Source organism: Mizuhopecten yessoensis, unplaced genomic scaffold (assembly GCF_002113885.1).
Source record: "Mizuhopecten yessoensis strain PY_sf001 unplaced genomic scaffold, ASM211388v2 scaffold8421, whole genome shotgun sequence".
NCBI classification, from domain to species: Eukaryota; Metazoa; Mollusca; class Bivalvia; order Pectinida; family Pectinidae; genus Mizuhopecten; species Mizuhopecten yessoensis.
Window position 1 is genome coordinate 129,011 of NW_018407539.1, and position 25,137 is coordinate 154,147.

The 25,137-nt window shown below is 36.9% G+C and overlaps 1 protein-coding gene across 2 annotated transcripts in view; it reads left to right on the forward strand.

The window, feature by feature from the left end:
• The first annotated feature begins 2,377 nt into the window (after nucleotides 1-2,377).
• Nucleotides 2,378-25,137, forward strand: part of LOC110455910 (cilia- and flagella-associated protein 46-like) — an 85,981-nt gene continuing 63,221 nt past the window's right edge. Inside the window, exons 1-18 of one of the 2 annotated variants that reach the window (XM_021506342.1) lie at nucleotides 2,378-2,527; nucleotides 4,303-4,433; nucleotides 4,553-4,684; nucleotides 5,169-5,233; nucleotides 5,523-5,687; nucleotides 6,042-6,165; nucleotides 6,697-6,791; nucleotides 7,236-7,424; nucleotides 8,194-8,265; nucleotides 11,480-11,512; nucleotides 13,451-13,528; nucleotides 14,660-14,759; nucleotides 15,267-15,365; nucleotides 16,025-16,215; nucleotides 16,583-16,679; nucleotides 22,115-22,246; nucleotides 22,625-22,742; nucleotides 23,771-23,806. In XM_021506342.1, coding sequence (XP_021362017.1) covers nucleotides 2,479-2,527; nucleotides 4,303-4,433; nucleotides 4,553-4,684; nucleotides 5,169-5,233; nucleotides 5,523-5,687; nucleotides 6,042-6,165; nucleotides 6,697-6,791; nucleotides 7,236-7,424; nucleotides 8,194-8,265; nucleotides 11,480-11,512; nucleotides 13,451-13,528; nucleotides 14,660-14,759; nucleotides 15,267-15,365; nucleotides 16,025-16,215; nucleotides 16,583-16,679; nucleotides 22,115-22,246; nucleotides 22,625-22,742; nucleotides 23,771-23,806 — 1,906 coding nt within the window. In that variant the 5' untranslated portion in view covers nucleotides 2,378-2,478. Of the gene's footprint in view, nucleotides 2,528-4,302; nucleotides 4,434-4,552; nucleotides 4,685-5,168; nucleotides 5,234-5,522; nucleotides 5,688-6,041; nucleotides 6,166-6,696; nucleotides 6,792-7,235; nucleotides 7,425-8,193; nucleotides 8,266-11,479; nucleotides 11,513-13,450; nucleotides 13,529-14,659; nucleotides 14,760-15,266; nucleotides 15,366-16,024; nucleotides 16,216-16,582; nucleotides 16,680-21,696; nucleotides 21,718-22,114; nucleotides 22,247-22,624; nucleotides 22,743-23,770; nucleotides 23,807-25,137 lie in introns of those variants that run through there. The other variant, XM_021506341.1, reaches the window with a different exon arrangement.

Below are 25,137 nucleotides of genomic sequence, written 5' to 3' on the forward strand. Positions count from 1 at the left end.
TTACACTGCCATTTTGAGATATCAGTTGAAACTATCAGAGTGACAGTGGTTGTTGTTCCGTCATACAGATCGCAATCACACTAAATTCTTTATACCAAGCCTCGTGTTGACAACATTCATTCCATAAATCTAGCATAAGTACCCCCCAAAAACGCTTCAAAAGATGTATCCTTGAAAGATGAACGTAACACAGACTTTGGTAAAAGAGAGAGTAAGCCAAAAATGAATCACACTGTATCTTACAGCTGTTTCGTCCCTCTACGACTCATTGGTGACGACAGGGGGTCCCTCTACGACTCATTGGTGACGACAGGGGCCCTGTTTCGTCCCTCTACGACTCATTGGTGACGACAGGGGCCCTGTTTCGTCCCTCTACGACTCATTGGTAACATTCGATACATTACGTTTGAAACCTTTGCCGTACATTTCCTTTACATAAAGCTTTTTAAAAACATATTTCCAATCAAACGTGTTTGGATTGAATCCATCTCTCTAAAATCATTAATTACAATAAGACTTTAGAAGATTTACTGTATATCACGAAACGATATTGTTACTTTTAACTTGACCCGAGGAAAGCATCTCCGAACAGATCAGATCAGTATGCACCGCCTCGTGGATAAGACACTTGTACCATTTTGATACTTTGATGTACATCAAAAAGAATTTCGCGGTAGCGTAGCTGGTAAAATAACTGGCTTTGGAAGTCGAGTGTTGCTCTTCTGTATTATTTAAATAGCAATAACAAGAGGATGAAAATACTGTAGGCTCTATACAAAACCTTAATTAGAACTCAATTAGACTAGCATGCACACTAAGAACATAAAAAATTGATATTCATATCGCACAAGGAAATCGATTATTTTGCAACGAGAATCAGATCATGCAAGAAAACCGTGTGTGAAGCCATTTTTTCTAATAAGAAGACTTAGATTCAATCTCAATTTAGGCGAGCACTTGCTTTTATAGATGAATTTGTCGAATTGTCCTCAAGTAGTTTTATACTGATTTTTTTTACCATGAAGAAATGGTTTTTGTAACTGAAATAAAGATTTTTAGTTAAAAGCATGTCATTGCCAGGCGCGTAACAACCTACAATGTATGTAGCAAAAAAGCCCGGGCTTACACATCATTTTAATAATAAAAAGTCGACAAAGACACTATGATACAAAATATTAAAAAGCAAAATATTTGTAAAATAATAGGGGAAAATAATATGTTCTTGCTTTAAAATGGCCATTGAAACTGACGCCAGAACACGGGAGAACGCGTCTCTGCAGGCGTTCTAGAAAACAAAAAAATCTCCTGGGGGAGACCCCCACAACCCACATCGATGGGAAGGGGTAAGACCCCCTAGCTTTTTATAATCTGTGACATTATATATATATATATAGGTCTATTGAGAATTTCACATCATAGATACACGTAGTTAGATACATTCATTTTTCCCCGTAATGAACTTATAAAGTATGTTTTTAAGAGTAGTCCTAGGTCTATCTTCAGTAGGGCTCCTGGATATATATGTAGATCTATACATATATCTAAACATCGATATAGGAGCTACCGTCATCTTATGTTCTGAGAAATGTTGATGATACAAAAAGGGTTTGGTGGACACAACAGCAAAAAATCTGAAATTAATCTGTTTATATTGGCTCCGACATTTTAAATATCTAGTTAACTTAGATTCATCAGGAAAGAGATATGACGCAACGGATATTTTCGAGGAATTCCAACAATCTACACATTTTTGGAGTAGAGAAAAAAAAGGAGAGCTGTCTTTCGCATTTGAAATACATTTGAATTTTTGCGATGCTTTCCAATAACAAAGTGAATGAATCAACCAAAAAATGTTGTCTGTAAAATAAATTAAAACACCCAAAAATGTATCTAAAAAGCCACCAGATGGCACAACAGAGCTTCTAGATCTAAAAAAAAATCCGGTAGGGCATGCCCCCCTAGAATGGATTCGCGCCTTTGGCGCTCGCATTCGCACCTTCGGTGCGACTTTCTGCATGCATATCGAAAAAGCCCAGCTACGCGCCTGCCACCCATACCCTCCCCCTCCTCGCGCTACGCGCTTCGGTGGGTTGCCTTCGGCAGCACATTTCATCATTGGGCTTACACATTGAAAACCCGTTTGTTACGCCCCTGATTGTGTTGCGTTAATTATGGAACAGTACGTAAGAACGGAAATGATTATCTTATCTTAATTAGATTGATATAATATGCACTATTTTAACCTTTTTTAGCCCATCACCATCAGTTGCATTTTTGATACTCATCATTTTGGAAGCGAAGACTAGCGGAGAGTAGAAAAACTGGCATGCAATCCATTTTCAAATCTCCCGCGAAAAATCACGTGACCAACAACGAAACAAAGATGGCGGTCTAAATAGCAACGCGTAGTTGAAACATGGCGGACGTCGTTCAGGTGCTCTGATTGTTCGCGGGTGTTTCTGCAGTTATTAAGACAATATGGATATTAGCATTCGCACTTTGCTGACGACTGCTCAAAAGTTAACAGGTAGTTAGAGTGTGTGTTGTAGATGTGAACCATGTCACCTCCTTTTCGATAATATTTCGACTTTTCTTACCCTCCCGTCAGTCTTCGTTCTTTATTCGTCTGCACAGTAGATACTGTCTCGGTATCTGACGTTCGGTTACATTGGCCTCGTTGAAACTAATATACAAATATCAAAATACGGCGGAAGTGGGGTGGGGGAGGTGTAATCGAAAAGACCCCCCCCCCCCCCCCCCCCCCCCTCCGTGTTTTTTTCCCAAAGATTATAATGCATCCCCCCTCGTTTTATCTCTCGTTTCATTCGTAATGCTATAACGGTTATAGAGAATCTCATTCTTCATCTTTATAACCTTCCTCCGTCAATATCAACGATTACAGAAGTTTCTTCCACATAGGTGCTCACAATTCTTATCGAGTATTTTCATTGATTTGTAGTTCGAATGCTATGCGTTTAAGTTGCAGAACAGCGGAAATTTACTGAATACCTCAAACACTTACACTATTATAAGTACAGTGTATACAATGATTTTATTCTAACTATAGGAATGTTTACATTTCCTCTGCTGTCAGCTAGCTCTCTTATATAAGCAGGTTGGGGAAAACCACTAACTGGCGTATATTACGCAAACTCGCCTATTATATGCCAATAGGGGTATGGATTTGTTACTAAAAAATAGCCAAAATCACTTTAATCTTAAATTGTTCACATTGTTTGTCCAAGTCGCATTTATTCAGTCATGAAACATAATACAAATGCAAAAATAAACTTTAATTGCATGTGGGAAAGTACAAAAAACAGATGCAATACTTCCGGTAAAGTTACATCAAGTTTCTAAGTAGCCAAAGCTTTCAGTAAACATCTTTTAGCAAAATATTATTTACCTTGTCGTAAATTAATGCGATTTTTAATAATATCTTGCAAAGATTACTGTTAAAGCGTTTTGGGTTATTTTTAGTAACAAATCCATACTCCGATTGGCGTATAATAGGCGAGTTTTCCCCAACCTGATAAGCTATTATAGGTTTCCCAACGAGTGATGGTTGGTCATCATGTTTATCTAACTTGAATTAGTTATTAATTTCAAATTGTAAATTAACTAACTAGAATTAGATAAACATGATCAACTACCATCACGAGTTTGGGGTACTATTTCTCCTATAATGTTCATATTCTATCTGGAAAGTCACATTGTTTCCCTTGAAAATTAACACACTTTAATGTTGGCTTCCGATGGGGGAAACAATTGCCATAAATCATGACGTCACAATGGAAGATGACAACGCAAAGCATTGTTACGTGATGTCATAAGTAAAAAAATGACCAATGAAATCACGTCCAGGGTGTTACCCACTTCAGTGTGTAATCAAAAATGTTTACCAACTCCTAGCAGGTTTATCCAATGAATCCGGAGTGAGGAAACCTTTAGTAGTTATGGGAGAAATACAAATTATAAGCTCTAGCTATTGTGTTTAAAGCCGTATTGCAGGAAATTGTATTTAAAAGTTTGACAAACTCAGGTAATTTATCAATAGCATATATATGCTCTTGAAACTGCTCATCAGGTTGGATAATATCATTATATTGGATTTGTTCTTCAGAGGACAACTTCATTTTCTTCATATGGTTCCCATCTGCCATCAAAGCTGATCATTATGGATCTGAGGTCAGCATTGAGGTAAAGCCTTCTAGATTCCATATCTAGGCATACAGTATGTTTGATTTATTTACTTAGTACAGAACATACCATATTGATTTACACACATTGTTTCATCAACAGGTCCAGATAATTCACCACTTCATCAAGCTTTTGAAACCCTTAGAAATGTGGCAGAGAACAAACCGTCTGTGGATGCCCCGGAAGCTTTTGGACAGGACCTGTACGTCATCTGTGCAGAAATCTCCTTCCAGGTAAGTCATTGTAGAGGAGCCATTCCCTAAGCTAGGTGATCATGCATTGGTCATTATGTTGGTTTGTAATGATTTTATGAAGATTTTTACTTGACAGTAATTAGATACATCATTTTCAGAATGGTCTCTACGAAATGGCGAGGGACTGTCTCAAAATGTTTTTCATGAAACCGCCACCTGGGAATCAGTTCTTGTGCAGAGCATATCTATGTCAGGCTCAGCTACTGGCCCCACAGCAAGCAAACAACCCAGTAAGTAATGCTAATAATAATTAAACTTTAAAACTAATTTAGCTTAAAAGCTTTGCTGAATTAAATCAACATGTTAGGTCACTTGTTGTAAATCTGGGATGAAATTGAAACAAATTAAATATCTGTCAATAGTACATGTATTATGTATGTAAATGACCAATTAAGGATTAATTACCAGTAATGTAAATATACTGAGAAAAATAATGCTGTCTTTGACCATCATCAAGTTTTCATACACGTGCTATCTTGAAAATCTAATGATGTCTCTTGCTCTTACTGTGATGTCATAATTGGACTAGCTGAGGCATTACTATTGCAAGTTGACATAAATTATCTGACAAAAGTAGGACATTGCGTATTTCCTGTGTAACAGGTGAGTTATGTAAAAAAGTAAACCCCATTAAGGTATAGGTAAACCCACCCTACAGTGAGGTACAAAATGTAGTAATGAAATAACAGCTTATCAATGTGTTATTTTTTTCAGGATCAGCTAGAAAAAGCAGTGGTGTATTTACTGAAAGCTATCTCATTTGCAAAGAAGAATGTGAGGTAAGTTTGTCGTAAACCCTAGTGGTTTAGATGCTGTTGATATTCCTCTATACTGCATGATGTTTCTTTCCACAGTTATTTTTCTCTATTATCAAAGAAGTTCTAAAATTCCATTACTTCCACTAACAAAAAATGTCAACAGGTAAATATGCTGGTTATATATTGGTGATACAAGTTTACATGTATGCTTGGAACTCTTGCCTCATAATGATAGTATTTTTATATGATTTTATGATAGCAACGATTTTATCTAAGCACCTTAATGTTATGATACATGTTATTTATATAGGTATCACTTCCTGGTGTATAATGCGTCTGTGATCTACTGGCAGTTCTGTCGCCCATTCCTCAAGCCTAACTACAAACAGTACCTGGCACGTGGCCTCCATCAGGTGGTCAAGGCACTCGACGACATCGAGGATAAAGACTTTGAATGGCGTGCTCAGCTCATGATGTATGTTGTACAAAATACCAAAGAAAATTATAACGATTATTTTTCTTAAATTTAACATTCCGATGGAAACATAGTTTTCATGAACTGAAAACAATTTGTGTTTGTCAGGGAATAACTATGTACATTTAACATGGTTTCGCAAATAAAAGCAATTGTAGGTTGCAAAAGATCTGCACTAAACCATTTACAACTTAGTTTTATGATATATTAAATATACATGTACAATGTTCTATGAAATATAAAACTAAATTTGATATTACTTTGTTTCGCTAACTTATGTCCAATCAGTTGACAATGATGATGATTTTGTGATTATGATGTACGGCTGATGTAATGTTTTTTTAACGGTTATAGAGCCCTGATTGAGTGTCACCTGGATGCTGGGAAGAGGAATGACGCTGCTAGTATAGCCAATCCTGCTGTCACCTTCATCAAGACTAACGTGCCTCACCTGTACAAAAAGGTGTTTGGGATCATTGTAAGTTCTATTTTTGTATTATGCTCTTCCATTGATATCACTGGTATACATTGTATACAGAAAATGATTTTCTTTGTCACGTGTGTTGTATTGAAATATGTGTCAGATTTCTGTATTACAAATGAATAATTTATTTTAAAATATAAGATTTACATGAAGAACTTTTAATTTCTCATACAAACATTGTTCAGATTTACTGGTGGGTCCAGAATTGTCAAAAGATGGTCCAAAACTTGCAGTTCTTCATTTACGCTATCCAAAAATACATCAAATATGTCTTTTTTCATGAAAGAAAGTCATTTTTTGGGGTCTGAATCTACACCTGAAATAGTACATGGATTAAGATTTTGATTGTTTTTATATGTCCAATGTTGACATGAAATGGCAGTCTGGTGCAATCCTGCTGTGAGTAACTACTGTTTACTGTCCAACTCATCAGACACATATAATTATTGTGTAAATCAGATTGTGTCCAAATCTCATCGTGTTGTATATGACCACTTAACTTGTGTTATTTCCACTCATTGACAGGTGAGAAACCAGTTGCTAGAGTCTGCCAAACTACACAAAGACGTGAAGAACTCCGCAGAACTGGCTGTGTACTACAAGATACTCAAACTCAAAGTGTAAGATCATTTAAAACGTGATCAGAGCATTGTAATGCTATAAATGTCTCACTTCTTGGCACATACCTCTAACAGATATTATATAAAAGTGTTAATCACCATTATACTGATAGGGTATTCACTTTTAAAACTTTCTGGTTGAATTAAAAAGTAATATTAAAATAAAATCTTTCTGTGAAAGTATGAGAAAGTTATTGTGTAGACAGGCAAGTATATAGTTGGACATTCGTGTAGATATGAAACGAAATAATAAAAGGTTTATTTTCAATATGCAACATGAGTCTTGGGCTTATAGGACAAATACTTGATTGAATATTGTTTTTGAATATTTAATATATCTGTCAAATTTGTTATCTAAGAGATATTTGGTTTTTGTATTGGTGGAATAAAATGTTTATACAAATGAGATCCCTCCCATCACTTTATTTTATGTTTATTTTATAGATCTGTAGACCTGAATGAACAGCGTGAGTATTACAGTGAGATCCAGAGGATCCTTAACCAGATGGGTGTATCCCAGGGCGGGGCTGATGACACCAACACCCAGAAAACAGAGAAGGGGCGTGGCAAAAAGGGAGGGAGGACTGCAGCCAGCCCCACACCTGGGGGTCGACTGGAGGAGGATAGAGAAAGGTATATAATGATACCATTATCTAATATGTTCAGGGTTTTATTACATATTATTTAAACAATTTCAGTTATTAATTTCTTTGTTGTGTTTTTAATTTTAAGAGCAGTATATTTATCATAAGACTTGTAATGTTAATTTAGAGAGTCGTCCATCAGTTTTACTATCTTATGAAGCTGACTAGTGTGATACTTAAAGATAAATCAAGCTCCAATAATAAATAATTTTAAATGTGTGCCAAGCTCAAATTTAACCATCATGATTCAGCCCTTTACAAGGCCTTTTCTTTCGAAAGTAATATTGCATTCCAAAAAAGAAGAATTCTTAAGTAAGTTACTTAATTAACTGAATATTCGTTTTAAGCTACAATATGTATATATATGACAACAGTGATATTGAGTGTAAAAGATACAACCATAAAACAGCACTGTAAATGTATTTATTATTTAGTGGCTTTTCACACTTATATAACTACCCTGTCATAAACAATATGATGTACCTGATTTTCATTTGAACTTCATGGATGGTGATGATGTATTTATGACCAAACAGTAGCTTAAGCAATAAATTTGATCACGGTAATCTGTATGATTACAGCAGTCAAGTTTTTAACATTTGGTGATGAATTTGGAAAAATTCAAATTTATTCAAAAGTTTTCTAATCTATATCAGGGAAAAAGGTCTTGTAATTGTAATAGACAAACTTGTTTAGTAGGTGTTAAGCCTATATAAGGATTGATGTATAACTACCATTTTATACATGTGACTTTAAAGTGTAAGGTCGAGCTCCTCGACCCCTGATAAACCTCGCCCTGAACTTGTACGTAAAAACTCATCACAACGGGTGTAAGTATACTCTGGGCGTGATGACCTAATCAAAGATTTCTGGTCTGGACGTGATGATCTAATCAGTAATTACTTCTTTACAGGATGTGTTTGGCTAGTTTAGTTCCAATCTAATTTTGTTCTGGTCCCAATAAAGGGATGTGTTTGGCTAGTTTAGTTTCAATCTAATTTTGTATTGATTTCAATAAAGGGAACATATCTAGATGAAGAAATTAACAGAATAATGAGTTGTTGCATAAACGTAATGAATTTTCAAAATATAATTGTGAAACAAGCATTTCTTTGCCATAGTTTTATTTCATTCTTGCAAAACAGTTGGTTGAAGCTTCTCAAATTTGTATTTCAAATATGTATGAAAATGATCTTAGATTTCAGAATAACAATAAAGACAGACATGTTTATGAACTTTATCTTCAATTTTAAATACTGATACAAACAAAAATTTGAGACCAATGTACAGTATTAATGCTACTTTACTACTCTACTATTTAAGTAACCAACTGTATTAGATATTGAGGCACATATATATGAAAACTTTCCCCTAAAATATATCTGGCCTGTCATATCATTGCCAATTAAACGTGCAAAATTACAGTTACATACTTAGTGTTACTTGCTTTTTTTAATCAATCTAGAGTTTTGCAGTCATGTTGTTTGAGTGTTTTATGTATTTACTTGAAATAAAAAAGAGCTTGTCTCAGGGAATTTCGAATGATTTCTCTTCCTCCAAATCCCTACACATTCATGTTCAGCCTGACGTTGTGATGGATTTGAAGTGGGAGACAAGGTCTCATTAATGCTGTTTTCTAACATTTTTATGGTGGTTTGGATATATAAGAAATATTCCTAAGTAATAAAAATGCTATAATAATTTTATTTGTATGATTTATCATTTTAGTTTGCACCTTTTTTTTTAGAATTTTTATTACAAAGAAATCATTACATGTTACGTATATCTATTTGCTTAATTTTCTTATCATCACTGGACCGCTAATCATCGAAAGTGATGATACTAGTTGTAGCTGTTTTATCATCTTATATATTTTATTGCAGCATACAGCCTTAATTAGCAAATACAGAAATCTACATGTTTCCTTTTCGACTCCTCTTTGACTCTCAAGGGTTCTGGTCTCATACATATACAAAGATGTAGAGAAGATGATCAAGACCTTAACCCTTGGGTTTCATGTGTTTGACAATGAAATGTATTTTAGGGACCTTATTGTGGGAGATGTAAACATATTGAATTTTATATTTAATTCAGTTTTTGCACATTTGTTGAAGTTGCTTTACTTGACTTATGTGATATTTTGTTTTTCCCAGTCCCCAGTCCCAACACTCTGAGATTTCTCAGAGTGCTTTCTCGGATTCTGAGTCGTAAGTCATTTAGCGGTACCACTCACCAACAATGCATGTCTAGATTGATCGTAGGTTTGACGTAGCTGTGAAGGAATCCGTTAGCTCTGTCAGGTTATACAGTAGGTACACCACCAACTTCTGTGTTTAACACATTAACAAGTTATATGACACAGATTTAAACTTTCTGGTGTTGTAGTTCATTCCTGTGAAATGGGTTCTATTTTTTCTGAATATACGTTTTTGTTACTATCATTGTTTCATTTTTCAAAGTGTAGGATCTAATTTCTTTGTTTCTGTTGTAAAGAATTTAGGTGAAATGTTTGAATATTTGTGTATATGGATGTGTTGTCTGGTAGACATACTTGTCTTTAATTCAGGGAGGGATTTACGGAATAAATCATGATTGTTTTTGTGTATTAAAACTGAATAAATAAATAGTTATTTAAATATTGTATCAATAATTAAAATGCAAATGGTTGTAGAGATCTGTTTTTTTACCTATTGAATGGATTAATCATTATTTTTAATATAATTCAGATTATAAGAGAAGTTATTTTCTTGGTATCAAGGAAACTTTATTGTATGACAATCTTGACAGTCTTATATAATTGTATTGCTAGTGTAGGTAATGTTGTACTTAATTTTCGTACTCGGCCACAGAGTGACAATGTCCTTAGCATGGCACTGGTATAACAATATGTATATAAGGTCACATAGATACAAGGTTTGAGGTATGCTTGCCAGCATGGTGTTCAGGAATGTAGTAGAAAATAAAAAGGCATGATGTGTGAATTCACATTATTATAATGAGAAGGCAGTAATAGTGTTCATTCCAGATGTACAGATCAGGAAATAGGGAAATTATTTTCGAATTTGATCAATTTATTAATATTTTGAAACCCTTCATTTGGTAGGATTTCTTTATTGATATGGATAGAAATGTTAAAAACACTTTAATACATGTACATATAAATTCAAAACTGGAACAGAATACCTGATTTATCAGTAAAGATTAGTAAATTCCACTGTAGCTCATGCTGGAATGACCACCATACACAGTCTATTTAATAACAAATATATATCTTCATCTTTCCAATATCACTCAACAGTGTATCCATACTGCATGACAGCATGGTTTTAGTCTGTAAGTCATTATTTTAGTCAATAAAGATATGTAACAGTAATCCACATTGTCTGGTAACACAATATCATATGAAGGTATAAGTGTTACATAGTGGATTGGCGCACAAAGTTGATCTTATGTTACTGCATTAAAACATTATGATGTGTATTATTCCAGATATCTACTGAATACCGGGAAATTATAGCCACAGTTTATTTTTCGCCCTCTGCAACGAGGGCAAGTTTCTCATTACAACGAACAGTACTGGTAATAAGCGATATAATAAACATAGTAATCAAATGTGAAGACCAAAATTTGGCAAAAGGGTATTTTATCTGTGGTGCAAATTTCCCCGTATACAGTATTACTTTAACCATTACTGTTGAAGCAAACTCAGAGGCATATATTTAAAATGAAATCGTCATGTTCATTAATCAAGATGTTCTCCAAATGCCAAACAAGTTAGTTCATGACAAAATATGCATTCCCTAAGCCCAGTTTGGCTTTTCTGAGATTCAAAATAATTTCTTTTAAGTGTAATAAAGATAGCACTCTTTGATGTTTTTGAAAATGAGGTTATGTATTCATTTGATATAATTAAATGCCTAATTTTACTGTGATGTCCTTGCTGATACAGTGTCTAGGGTTTGTATCCCCCAAGCATCCATCAACATATCCTTAATGATTATTATGGTTTCAACGAAAGAAATTTCCTTTTATTACCTTTTCAAGAAATCGCAGTGTGTCCAGTGGTGAGATGATGAGGTGAGAGTTATTCTCTGACAACTTAGGTTCTCACGCTGTCTGACCGACTTAGGTTCTCACGCAGTCTGAATGACTTAGGTTCTCACACAGTCTGATCGACTTAGGTTCTCATGCACTCTGACTGACTTAGGTTCTCACACAGTCTGACCGAATCAGGATCTCACGCAGTCTGACTGAATAATGTTTTCACGCAGTCTGAATGACTAAGGTTCTCACGGAGTCTGAATGACTTAGGTTCTCACACAGTCTGACCAACTTAGGTTCTCATGCAGTCTGACTGAATTAGGTTCTCAAGCAGTCTGACCAACTTAGGTTCTCACACAGTCTGACTGAATTAGGTTCTCACACAGTCTGACCAACTTAGGTTCTCAAGCAGTCTGACCAAAAAGGTTCTCAAGCAGTCTGACCAATTTGGTTCTCATGCAGTCTGACCAATTTAGGTTCTCACGCAGTCTGACCAACTTAGGTTCTCGAGCAGTCTGACCGAACTAGGTTCTCACAAAGTCTGACTGACTTAGGTTCTCACGCTGTCTTAATGACTTAGGTTCTCAATCAGTCTGACCAATTTAGGTTCTCAAGTAGTCTGACAGAATTAGCTTCTCACACAGTCTGAATGGCTCAGGTTCTCACCCAGTCTTAATTGCTTAGGTTTTCACGCAGTCTGACGACTCTGGTTCTCACAGTCTTAACTGACTCAGGTTGTCACAGTCACAAGCATACAATACTGTATATGTCACCTCTTTTCACAGGGTTAATGTAGCGAGAAACGTCCTGGTGATGTGGTAACTCGGGCACACTTCAGAGAGACTCACCATGAAGTCTAGGTTTTAATCTGGTACAATTTTTGGAAAAGAGTGAAAGTACATATGTTTGGCACCCTTGTGTTTTTAAGTTGAGAAAAATCTGAAGCCAACATTATGGAACTTTTTACAATTGTAATATTGTACTATAAATCTTAGACATAATGTTTAAACCTAATGGCTGATGTAAAGTACCAGCTATTTAACTAAGATATGCGGAGGGATTCTGAAGTTCGCTGAGTTAGTGTTGCCCGGTTTGCCACTGAACTCTCCATTTCTAGACACAATGTGCTCCTATTGGAACTACAGGTTTTTTTCTTAGCATTTTCTTCATTCACAAGCAACCATAATCATGACATTAATGTGCAGTTTTTGTTACTCTACTATTTTCAAATATTTCATTATCAAATCATCTTTTCATTTACTCATTTGTCAAGGTTAATATGCTTACAGCTATTTTAAACACTGAAATTATAATAAATAATTACATACAATAATTTCATTAAAAATTGTACGAAAATATATGTCTTGATTTATCTACCATAGCATTACCTTGGTCTTGAAATGAGAATTCTCTAAAAAATTAACACATGTACATATAATTTCTTATGGTTGCATAGTTGAAGAAGATCAATATATGTTCTAGGTTTCTGTTTGATATTATTACGTTCAGTAGATTGGCATTTCTTTTCCTATATTGACTAATCCAAAATTCATTACATTCATCGCGGCAAAGAATTCATGAATCCTTTCTACCAGATTGAGTCTTCAGATAAAAATATCTGTTTTGGCTTGTATTGACATTACTCACTTGGTTGAAGTGCAAAATATTGAGAAGTATAACATTAATTCATTTCAGTCAAAGCTGATCTGAATATTATACTAGATTGATAATACAAGGTTGGGTATACATTACTGATACTCCACCCAGCACTATCACCTCTGTTATATCAATATTAAATGGATATAGACTGATGAATGTGATGTTTGGATTCGACAATTAAGGGATATATTAAGTTGTAGTTGGTATCTATGTAGCTATTTCACAGGTAGTATCACTATGTGTAGATGACAATTTAGAGGATTTTATAGATGTTCAGTAGATGTTTATAGATCAGTGGCTGAATTTTTCACACAGGCGGAGTCCTTCTAAGGCGGGGAGGCGAACCCCCACTCCTACGAGTACAAAGAAATTAGCTCCAGACAGCCCCGACAAGTGAGTTCCCATGCAATACAGGCAGAACCTTATGTATTCCTACATAAACAGTGAGGGGTAGAGGAACAGATAGAACAGTTTATTTAGTTGGTTTTCTCCGGCTACAGTACTGAGTATAGTTCTGTAAGAGGATCCGCTGGTACTCCTGTTATAGATAGCTATAGTTAATTTGCTTTATAGTACAGTCCCAGGTATCAATTATGTTATATATGCAATAAAGTAATGGTATATGCATATACTAAATTTACATCTAGAACCATATGTACGTAAACATTTAGAAAACATTTTCTTCCCAACAGTATAAAAGCCTGTCATATCCTATAATGGTTGAGTTAGAAAGTGAAAACTGTCCTTTGGACTCCAAGAAATAATTACTGCTTCTATGATAAATGAAATTATTTCTGAAAGAGCATGAATGATCCTGTACTTTTGTTAATTATTTTGTTCCTTGGAGAAGGTGCTGCTATGATGGGGAACTTGGTATGGCTGATATGTAGATAGCACCCATACTAACATTGAACACACGCTTTAATTATAGTAGAAACTGTTTTATTTTTTAAGTCACCTGCTTTAGTATTATTGACCTAGTTTATGATTTAATAAGCACTGCTAAGGAAGAGGTTTTCTGTCTCCCTCGGAGATAGAACCGAGGTGTATTATTTACTGTATGTGATCAAATGTTTACTTATAAAAAATAACGTAATTTACACACCTGTTTTAGTCCACATCTTTGAAAATATACCAGTTCATCTTTTATTAAGATATTCTTATTAGATAGCCAGTAAAACAGTTATGTACTAAGTATAGTTTACAAACCAGGAACATTAGATAGCCTGTAAAATAGTTATGTACTAAGTATAGTTTATAAACCAGGAACATTAGATGTGTTCCTCTGTCAGCATCATTTAATATAGATTGGACAGTAAACAACCCAAAGAAAATTCTTTTAAATCTTTGACATCGCCAATCTCAAGTACAGAATAATTAGAATTAAAGAGATTTTCATTTAATTTGTAAACAACTATTTGGGTTTACTGTCAATAGTTTAATGAGAACAGAATTTTTAGTATTACAGTAATACAGCATAATAACGACCAAAAGATTGTATTTGTTTGCACTTCATTCTGTTAGACCGTTTTTGCTGCTGGAACTTGGCCGGTTTTGTCTCGACCTGGACTTTGCAGATCTCGCCCATGACTGTGTGAACCACATGAAGCAGTGTGTTGTCAAGGTAATTTATTACTGATGTGTAGTTGTAGGTCTGGAACCAGACAATCCCCTCTCTTCTTACTGTCTTTAGTTTTCCTTACAGATAAGGAAATAGTTCTTTCATTAAATAAATAATAATAATGATATACAACATTTGATATAACACCCTATCTAGCTAGAGTAAGCCACTCTAAAGCACTTTACAGTACAAAGATAAGCATACATTATAATCAATACAATTTTGAGGAATTCGCAGGAGCTGCCTTATTAGACACTAACTACTAGTCCTATGCCACCTGGCTAATATCTCCCTATGTGTGTATGCCTGCATGTGTGCTGGAGATGTATTGTATAATGTACAATGGGAAATGTATAGGTCCTTGTATAAATAGCATTATGAATATGACAAAGAAGCAGCCTTGTCAATTATGAAAGTCATTTCAGGGACATTCTGTTGTAGTTTATAAAAGACACATGGATTATCTTTATACAATGTACCATGAGAGTAAGCTGTATAATGTATTTGTAGGAGACTGGATTCTACCTGGAGCTTGAGTTACTGGAGTGTGACTTGATGCTGCATTCTCTGGGCGACAAACAGGAGTCCTACCAGAAGTCTGTCATTGATGTAAGTCATCATTACATAGTTTTATCTAAAACACGGATCGAGGCTGGTGTCCTGAGTGACTGAAATGTTGCTCTTCATCCCTTGTTCAACTCATACGGGTGACAAACACACGGAGAAGGCAACATAATTATTTATGATGAAGATAGAAAAGTTTCAACATGACACTGAACTTATTTTAGTTGAACCATGTTAGCATAGCTACATTGAACTGCTTATTTAATGAGGGACTTCTTTCTTTATTAAGAATATGTATGCAGCTCATACATAGCCATGTAACCTTAACCTGCAATACACTGCAGTTAGTGTGTAGTATATCAACATTTAAAGGAAATAGTACCTAGCACTCAATTAAAGATGAAATTGTTATACCTGTTATGCAAGTCATCATATCTTGCTTGTTCAGTCAATCAAATGAACAGTCTTTGACTTGTTACGACTGGTAATTGCTAATGATGCATTAATGACGTATCAATGTAAATGATGTCACAACCACTTGAAGCAAGCATAGCTCCACAATCCTGTAGTTACAATGGTATCATGTTTTAGTGGGAGGCATTCATGAGGGCAATAAAGCGTATTCACAATGAAACAGATTCATGTTACCTCAAATGATATACAGTGTAGTAATTATGAAAATGATAATCCTATTATATCTCCAGCTGAGGTTACAGGCTATCAAGCGTTGTGAGGAGACCATTATGAATGCCATTCGGCATGGTGACCCAAACGTAATCCAGGCTGCATGTGTCACCCAGTGGAACACATGTCTGCCTCTCCTTCAACTCAACCTGCGACACCATGCCCGTAAACCCCTCACCCTGGTAGCCGAGGCCTTGGAGGATATAGAGAGGTATGATTGACCATACATTTATATATATTGTCAGATGTCTGGATTCAGATGTAAAAATCTTTGCTCTTTGCCTGGTAACGGGTAGAGCTAGTACAAGGAGGTAACTGCTTCTGACTGGTACCAGTAGTCAGTGAGTCCCAGGTGACAAGTTTGTGTCAGCAGGATTTTCTCTTTTAACCTTAGCACGTGTGCTGAACAGAATATATCTGTTGTATTATCAACTTAAAATACTGACTGTTTTATAACTGACAATGTTATTTCTAATTCAGCACTAAGTTATCACCTTTCTGAGTCTAAATATGACTGTTCTGGATTAACAAGCCTAAGTCAAGAGACCATTTAATGAGCCCTAAATTGTGTGTTACAGTTTACTGATCAGCCTGCGATGTCAGGTACACACAGAACTAGCCAAGTGTGAGGAGGACCAGGAACAGATACAGGTGGCCATGGACAACCTCAAAAAGGTACACAATTAATATGGCAGTAATTACAGTTTGTCATCTGTGTCATAAAATATATCCATTCTATGGATAAGTGTACATGTTCCTCAAAAAATAACTAGCCCTCCACCACTCTGTCGTGGGTTTGAGGCCTATGTGGGGAAGTCGCCAGGTTCCGACCGGAGGTCGGTGGTTTTTCTCCAGGTACTCTGGTTTTTCTCCACCACCAAATTCTGGCACATCCTTAACTCATTCACCCCTAAAGACACATTTGAACTCTTCCAATTCAAAGATTGGAATAGTGCATTATGAAATTTCAGGGGTTAGTGAATTAATTGACCATGTCTGTTAATAGAATTTAAAACACAAACAAGCCATGCCCTTAATGTCAGTCTGGAAACTTTATGTTTCTGTGTTTCTTTGCCATTCACGTGAGTTGATTAAAAATTCAAATATGAATTTTCTGTTGGTTTATCAATTTTTGAATATAAATGCTTGAAGTTGATTTTTTTAAGTTTACATGAGAACAAATGGTAAAAATCTATTTGCTTACGTTTGCAAGACTGGCTCTGTTAGTCAATGTTAAGGGTCGGCTCCATCTAAAGCTGAAAAACTAACCAGTCACTCTTTATTTGTGTGCTGTGAGAAAATAGAGATGTTTAAAGAATGAACAGAGCTGATGTCACATTTAAATGTTATTGTATTGTGTTGATATTCTCTAGGCCTAAGCATTAGATGATGGGAATGTGTACCGTGAGAGTTGTGTTGATATTCCCTAGGCCTTAGCATAAGATGATGGGAATGTGTACTGTGAGAGACTGGAAGTGTCTTTAGGCAGACTAGAGCTGAGGTCACATTTAAATGTTACTGTAATGTGTAGATGATGGGAATGTGTACTGTGAGAGACTGGAAGTGTCTCTCGGCAGACTAGAGCTGAGGTCACATTTAAATGTTATTGTATTGTGTTGATATTCCCTAGGCCTTAGCATAAGATGATGGGAATGTGTACTGTGAGAGACTGGAAGTGTCTCTAGGCAGACTAGAGCTGAGGTCACATTTAAATGTTATTGTATTGTGTTGATATTCTCTAGGCCTTAGCATTAGATGATGGGAATGTGTACCGTGAGAGACTGGAGGTGTCTCTACACAGACTAGAGCTGAGGTCACATTTAAATGTTATTGTATTGTGTTGATATTCCCTAGGCCTTAGCATTAGATGATGGGAATGTGTACCGTGAGAGACTGGAGGTGTCTCTACACAGACTAGAGCTGAGGTCACATTTAAATGTTATTGTATTGTGTTGATATTCCCTAGGCCTTAGCATTAGATGATGGGAATGTGTACCGTGAGAGACTGGAGGTGTCTCTACACAGACTAGAGCTGAGGTCACATTTAAATGTTATTGTATTGTGTTGATATTCCCTAGGCCTTAGCATTAGATGATGGGAATGTGTACCGTGAGAGACTGGAGGTGTCTCTACACAGACTAGAGCTGAGGTCACATTTAAATGTTATTGTATTGTGTTGATATTCCCTAGGCCTTAGCATTAGATGATGGGAATGTGTACCGTGAGAGACTGGAGGTGTCTCTACACAGACTAGAGCTGAGGTCACATTTAAATGTTATTGTATTGTGTTGATATTCCCTAGGCCTTAGCATTAGATGATGGGAATGTGTACCGTGAGAGACTGGAGGTGTCTCTACACAGACTAGAGCTGAGGTCACATTTAAATGTTATTGTATTGTGTTGATATTCCCTAGGCCTTAGCATTAGATGATGGGAATGTGTACCGTGAGAGACTGGAGGTGTCTCTACACAGACTAGAGCTGAGGTCACATTTAAATGTTATTGTATTGTGTTGATATTCCCTAGGCCTTAGCATTAGATGATGGGAATGTGTACCGTGAGAGACTGGAGGTGTCTCTACACAGACTAGAGCTGAGGTCACATTTAAATGTTATTGTATTGTGTTGATATTCCCTAGGCCTTAGCATTAGATGATGGGAATGTGTACCGTGAGAGACTGGAGGTGTCTCTACACAGACTAGAGCTGAGGTCACATTTAAATGTTATTGTATTGTGTTGATATTCCCTAGGCCTTAGCATTAGATGATGGGAATGTGTACCGTGAGAGACTGGAGGTGTCTCTACACAGACTAGAGCTGAGGTCACATTTAAATGTTATTGTATTGTGTTGATATTCCCTAGGCCTTAGCATTAGATGATGGGAATGTGTACCGTGAGAGACTGGAGGTGTCTCTACACAGACTAGAGCTGAGGTCACATTTAAATGTTATTGTATTGTGTTGATATTCCCTAGGCCTTAGCATTAGATGATGGGAATGTGTACCGTGAGAGACTGGAGGTGTCTCTACACAGACTAGAGCTGAGGTCACATTTAAATGTTATTGTATTGTGTTGATATTCCCTAGGCCTTAGCATTAGATGATGGGAATGTGTACCGTGAGAGACTGGAGGTGTCTCTACACAGACTAGAGCTGAGGTCACATTTAAATGTTATTGTATTGTGTTGATATTCCCTAGGCCTTAGCATTAGATGATGGGAATGTGTACCGTGAGAGACTGGAGGTGTCTCTACACAGACTAGAGCTGAGGTCACATTTAAATGTTATTGTATTGTGTTGATATTCCCTAGGCCTTAGCATTAGATGATGGGAATGTGTACCGTGAGAGACTGGAGGTGTCTCTACACAGACTAGAGCTGAGGTCACATTTAAATGTTATTGTATTGTGTTGATATTCCCTAGGCCTTAGCATTAGATGATGGGAATGTGTACCGTGAGAGACTGGAGGTGTCTCTACACAGACTAGAGCTGAGGTCACATTTAAATGTTATTGTATTGTGTTGATATTCCCTAGGCCTTAGCATTAGATGATGGGAATGTGTACCGTGAGAGACTGGAGGTGTCTCTACACAGACTAGAGCTGAGGTCACATTTAAATGTTATTGTATTGTGTTGATATTCCCTAGGCCTTAGCATTAGATGATGGGAATGTGTACCGTGAGAGACTGGAGGTGTCTCTACACAGACTAGAGCTGAGGTCACATTTAAATGTTATTGTATTGTGTTGATATTCCCTAGGCCTTAGCATTAGATGATGGGAATGTGTACCGTGAGAGACTGGAGGTGTCTCTACACAGACTAGAGCTGAGGTCACATTTAAATGTTATTGTATTGTGTTGATATTCCCTAGGCCTTAGCATTAGATGATGGGAATGTGTACCGTGAGAGACTGGAGGTGTCTCTACACAGACTAGAGCTGAGGTCACATTTAAATGTTATTGTATTGTGTTGATATTCCCTAGGCCTTAGCATTAGATGATGGGAATGTGTACCGTGAGAGACTGGAGGTGTCTCTACACAGACTAGAGCTGAGGTCACATTTAAATGTTATTGTATTGTGTTGATATTCCCTAGGCCTTAGCATTAGATGATGGGAATGTGTACCGTGAGAGACTGGAGGTGTCTCTACACAGACTAGAGCTGAGGTCACATTTAAATGTTATTGTATTGTGTTGATATTCTCTAGGCCTTAGCATTAGATGATGGGAATGTGTACCGTGAGAGACTGGAGGTGTCTCTACACAGACCAGAGCTGAGGTCATGTTTAAATGTTATTGTATTGTGTTGATATTCCCTTGGCCTTAGCATTAGATGATGGGAATGTGTACCGTGAGAGACTGGAGGGGTCTCTACGCAGACTAGAGCTGAGGTCACATTTAAATGTTATTGTATTGTATTGATATTCTCTAGGCCTTAGCGTTAGTTGATGGGAATGTGTACCGTGAGAGACTGGAGGTTTCTCTACGTAGACTAGAGCTGAGGTCACATTTAAATGTTACTGTAATGTGTTGATATTCTCCAGGCCTTAGCACTAGATCCCTAGGCCTTAGCATTAGATGATGGGAATGTGTACCATGAGAGACTGGAGGTGTCTCTACACAGACTAGAGCTGAGGTTACATTTAAATGTTACTGTAATATGTTGATATTCTCCAGGCTTTAACATTAGATGATGGGAATGTGTACCATGAGAGACTGGAGGTGTCTCTACACAGACTAGAGCTGAGGTCATATTTAAATGTTATTGTATTGTGTTGATATTCTCTAGGTCTTAGCACTAGATGATGGGAATGTGTACCGTGAGAGATTGGAGGTGTCTCTACGCAGACTAGAGCTGAGGTCCCAGTTGTACCAACAGCCTGGATATTCTCCAGGCTTTAGCATTAGATGATGGGAATGTGTACCATGAGATACTGGAGGTGTCTCTACACAGACTAGAGCTGAGGTTACATTTAAATGTTACTGTAATATGTTGATATTCTCCAGGCTTTAACATTAGATGATGGGAATGTGTACCATGAGAGACTGGAGGTGTCTCTACACAGACTAGAGCTGAGGTCACAGTTAAATGTTATTGTATTGTGTTGATATCTCTAGGCCTAAGCACTAGATGATGGGAATGTGTACCGTGAGAGATTGGAGGTGTCTCTACGCAGACTAGAGCTGAGGTCCCAGTTGTACCAACAGCCTGGATATTCTCCAGGCTTTAGCATTAGATGATGGGAATGTGTACCCTGAGAGACTGGAGGTGTCTCTACACAGACTAGAGCTGAGGTTCCATTTAAATGTTACTGTCCTCTGTTGATATTCTCCAGGCTTTAGCATTAGATGATGGGAATGTGTACCCTGAGAGACTGGAGGTGTCTCTACACAGACTAGAGCTGAGGTTACATTTAAATGTTACTGTAATATGTTGATATTCTCCAGGCTTTAACATTAGATGATGGGAATGTGTACCATGAGAGACTGGAGGTGTCTCTACACAGACTAGAGCTGAGGTCACATTTAAATGTTATTGTATTGTATTGATATTCTCTAGGCCTTAGCGTTAGTTGATGGGAAGGTGTACCGTGAGAGACTGGAGGTGTCTCTACACAGACTAGAGCTGAGGTCACATTAAATGTTATTGTATTGTGTTGATATCTCTAGGCCTAAGCACTAGATGATGGGAATGTGTACCGTGAGAGACTGGAGGTGTCTCTACACAGACTAGAGCTGAGGTTACATTTAAATGTTACTGTAATATGTTGATATTCTCCAGGCTTTAGCATTAGATGATGGGAATGTGTACCATGAGAGACTGGAGGTGTCTCTACACAGACTAGAGCTGAGGTCCCAGTTGTACCAACAGCCTGGATATTCTCCAGGCTTTAGCACTAGATGATGGGAATGTGTAGCGTGAGAGACTGGAGGAGTCTCTACGCAGACTAGAGCTAAGGTCACATTTAAATGTTACTGTCCTCTGTTGATATTCTCCAGGCCTTAGCACTAGATGATGGGAATGTGTACCGTGAGAGACTGGAGGTTTCTCTACGTAGACTAGAGCTGAGGTCACATTTAAATGTTACTGTAATGTGTTGATATTCTCCAGGCCTTAGCACTAGATGATGGGAATGTGTACCGTGAGAGACTGGAGGTGTCTCTACGCAGACTAGAGCTGAGGTCCCAGTTGTACCAACAGCCTGAGAGACCCGAGGACATCGCAGCCATGATTATAGAACAGGTAAGAAGTAAAACTCACAAAAATGTATCTATGAGAAGCTAGAGGCAATATTACGGTCTAGACTGAACAATGTTAATGTATGCTTCATGGATGGCTCAAGTTAGGCTGTCAATTTTTTGTAACATACAGATACAATATAGCACTTAAATTTTGTGAGGTCAAATTTTTGGCAGTTTTGTTTTTGGAACAAATTTAACATTTTGTGCAACACTGTTAATGTCAGTAGCCCTAATTTTATCTTTTTCAGAATGGTAATAAATACAGATATAGAGATTTGAAAAGAAAAAAATGATTTTATGAAGATACTCTAGCCTCTTGGCATTACCATTACAATATATTGTGCTGTGAGTTGGTTATTAATGATGTAATATGTTTCAGGCGAGAAAGGCCGACTCAGGCACCATCAGGATGAAGCGGTCACTCCTGGTCAAAGCTGGAGAAGCCCTAGCTCCAGATGCTTTCCTGTTAGTACTGGACAGTGAGAGTGACACCAAAGGTCAGTGAAGGTCACTGTAATGTATATTAGGGATTGTGTTGTGTGTGAGATGTTTGTAATGTGTAGGTATTGTTTCCTAAGATAATCCAACTTTTGAAGTGAATGATATTGGTCTTAAAAATTATATCACAAAACAAAGAGTGTGCTTTGTTTAACCTAATAAGGGCACCAGGTCTAGATTAAATACAAGTTTGGGCCTTTATTTTGACACTATATGTATATCACGACTAAATATTGTCCAATCACTGAAGTGAATATAACCTTCCTTGATGAAACAGTCAATATTTGAAAATGACATTGAAACAAAATCACATCGCAGCAAAAGTATGCTCCTTAGTACCCATCCCACGCTGCCCCCATCTCCCATCCCACGCTGTCCCCATCTCCCATCCCACGCTGCCCCCATCTCCCAGCCCACGCTGCCCCCATCTCCCATCCCACGCTGCCCCCATCTCCCAGCCCACGCTGCCCCCATCTCCCATCCAACGCTGCCCCCATCTCCCATCCCACGCTGCCCCCATCTCCCAGCCCACGCTGCCCCCATCTCCCATCCCACGCTGCCCCCATCTCCCAGCCCATGCTGCCCCCATCTCCCATCCCATGCTGCCCCCATCTCCCAGCCCACGCTGCCCCCACCTCCCATCCCTACTTATCCTCACAACATATGTATGTAGTCTAACAATCAATCATTCAAACCCTTCCTTCATATTATTACCAATAAAAGCGCTTCTCTGCCTTCGCTTATATTGTATTTAAGTGCCAACCTACTCCCACCAGATGCTCAAAAATAAAATTGGATAGCTCTGATGACATATTACTTGTTATTAGGTACACACATGAAAAACCAGATTTATGATATATGTCAGATCCTAATTTAATTTGGGAAACTGATATCAACACAAAATTAGTATTATTTGAGACTAAGGTAATCAGACTGTATTTCTTTAGCTAGATTCTGAATGATTTAGGTATAAATTAATGTGGCAATAGAATCTGAAGAATTCATCAACATACAAATATTTGTTAAGAATTACTTGAGGACCAGATTTCGCTTGATAACAACGGTATGTAAATGCACTGTTTATTATTATGTTGGTCTTTTTTACTGTACTACAAATGACCAGTGAGCTCCCAGTGAGATCCCAGTGAACTCCCAGTGAGCTCCCTACTAACTTTGTTGTGTTATATATTACTGTTTGTATCCTTTTGTTCTGTTTTGTTCAGGCTTTTTCAGGAATCAGTTTTAACAAAATCCACACCCTGAGACAATTTTCTTTTTTTCTTTTAAAAACCTGATCATTTGGTTAATTAACGGTAATACAAGTATTTTGTTGTCACTTTCAGATATAATTATTCTGAAATTGTCAAACTTTAATATTGCCTTATTGATGGCTGATCCGAGTCATGTTAATCTTACATGTGGCATGGATATTGATAAAACTGGTCCCTGATAATTGTTACAGCAATCTTACTGTTTTATGATTTGCTACAATGTTATATTTTTTACAATTACAAATACATGTATACTCCGTATTTTATTTTTTTAACAGAGATTTGATGAATATTTTGTTATTTCAGAGAACAAGGACCGTCAGTTTACAGGTTCACTTCTATATAAACTATGTTACTAATTAAGTCTGATAGTTACTGTGGTGAAGCATGCTAACACTCTGTAGGTGTAACCTTATGTAATGTGCTCACAGATAGCAGTACAAATCACCTGGCCAGTTTTCATTACATGTTTCAGCTTTATCTTAAAAAAAGGTGTTAGATGTTCAATGAGGTCAATTTTGGAAACTTTTACTTTTGATTGTAAATATGAGAATACAGTTACAATGCGCTGTTGTTTTGTGAATCTGATTAGACACAGTGTCACTTTATATACCTGCTGATGTGAGCATGCTTCACCATGACGACTCAAACACAGTCACATGACCGTAGGAAGTAGACACTGCCAGACACGGGCATCTCTGATGGGTGAAGCTAGTGATAGAGACTAGTCCGAGCCACATCACTATCATCTCATCTGTCTGTATCTCTGTCCAGGAGAAAATATCTTCTATACATCAGTTAGAACTACAATTATGTGGTATACTGAACTCTGATTATATTCCAAAGGTATTTTGGGTTGTTAAACTGGGGTAAATGTCAAAAGGTTTTCATTGACATTATCATGTCAACAGAGCATTATCAGAACATATACCAGAAATTGCATTTTTTGCAATTTATTTATGTAATTCTTGATGGTAATAAAAGTTCTGTAAGTTTTAAAAACTTAATTGCTGGTTTTCAAAGTTACATTATACGGTGTATATGTTCATGTTAACAGATAGATAGAATAGCAAATAATATTTGGAGTGTCCATGTTTTAAAATACAGAACATAACTTGCTCCT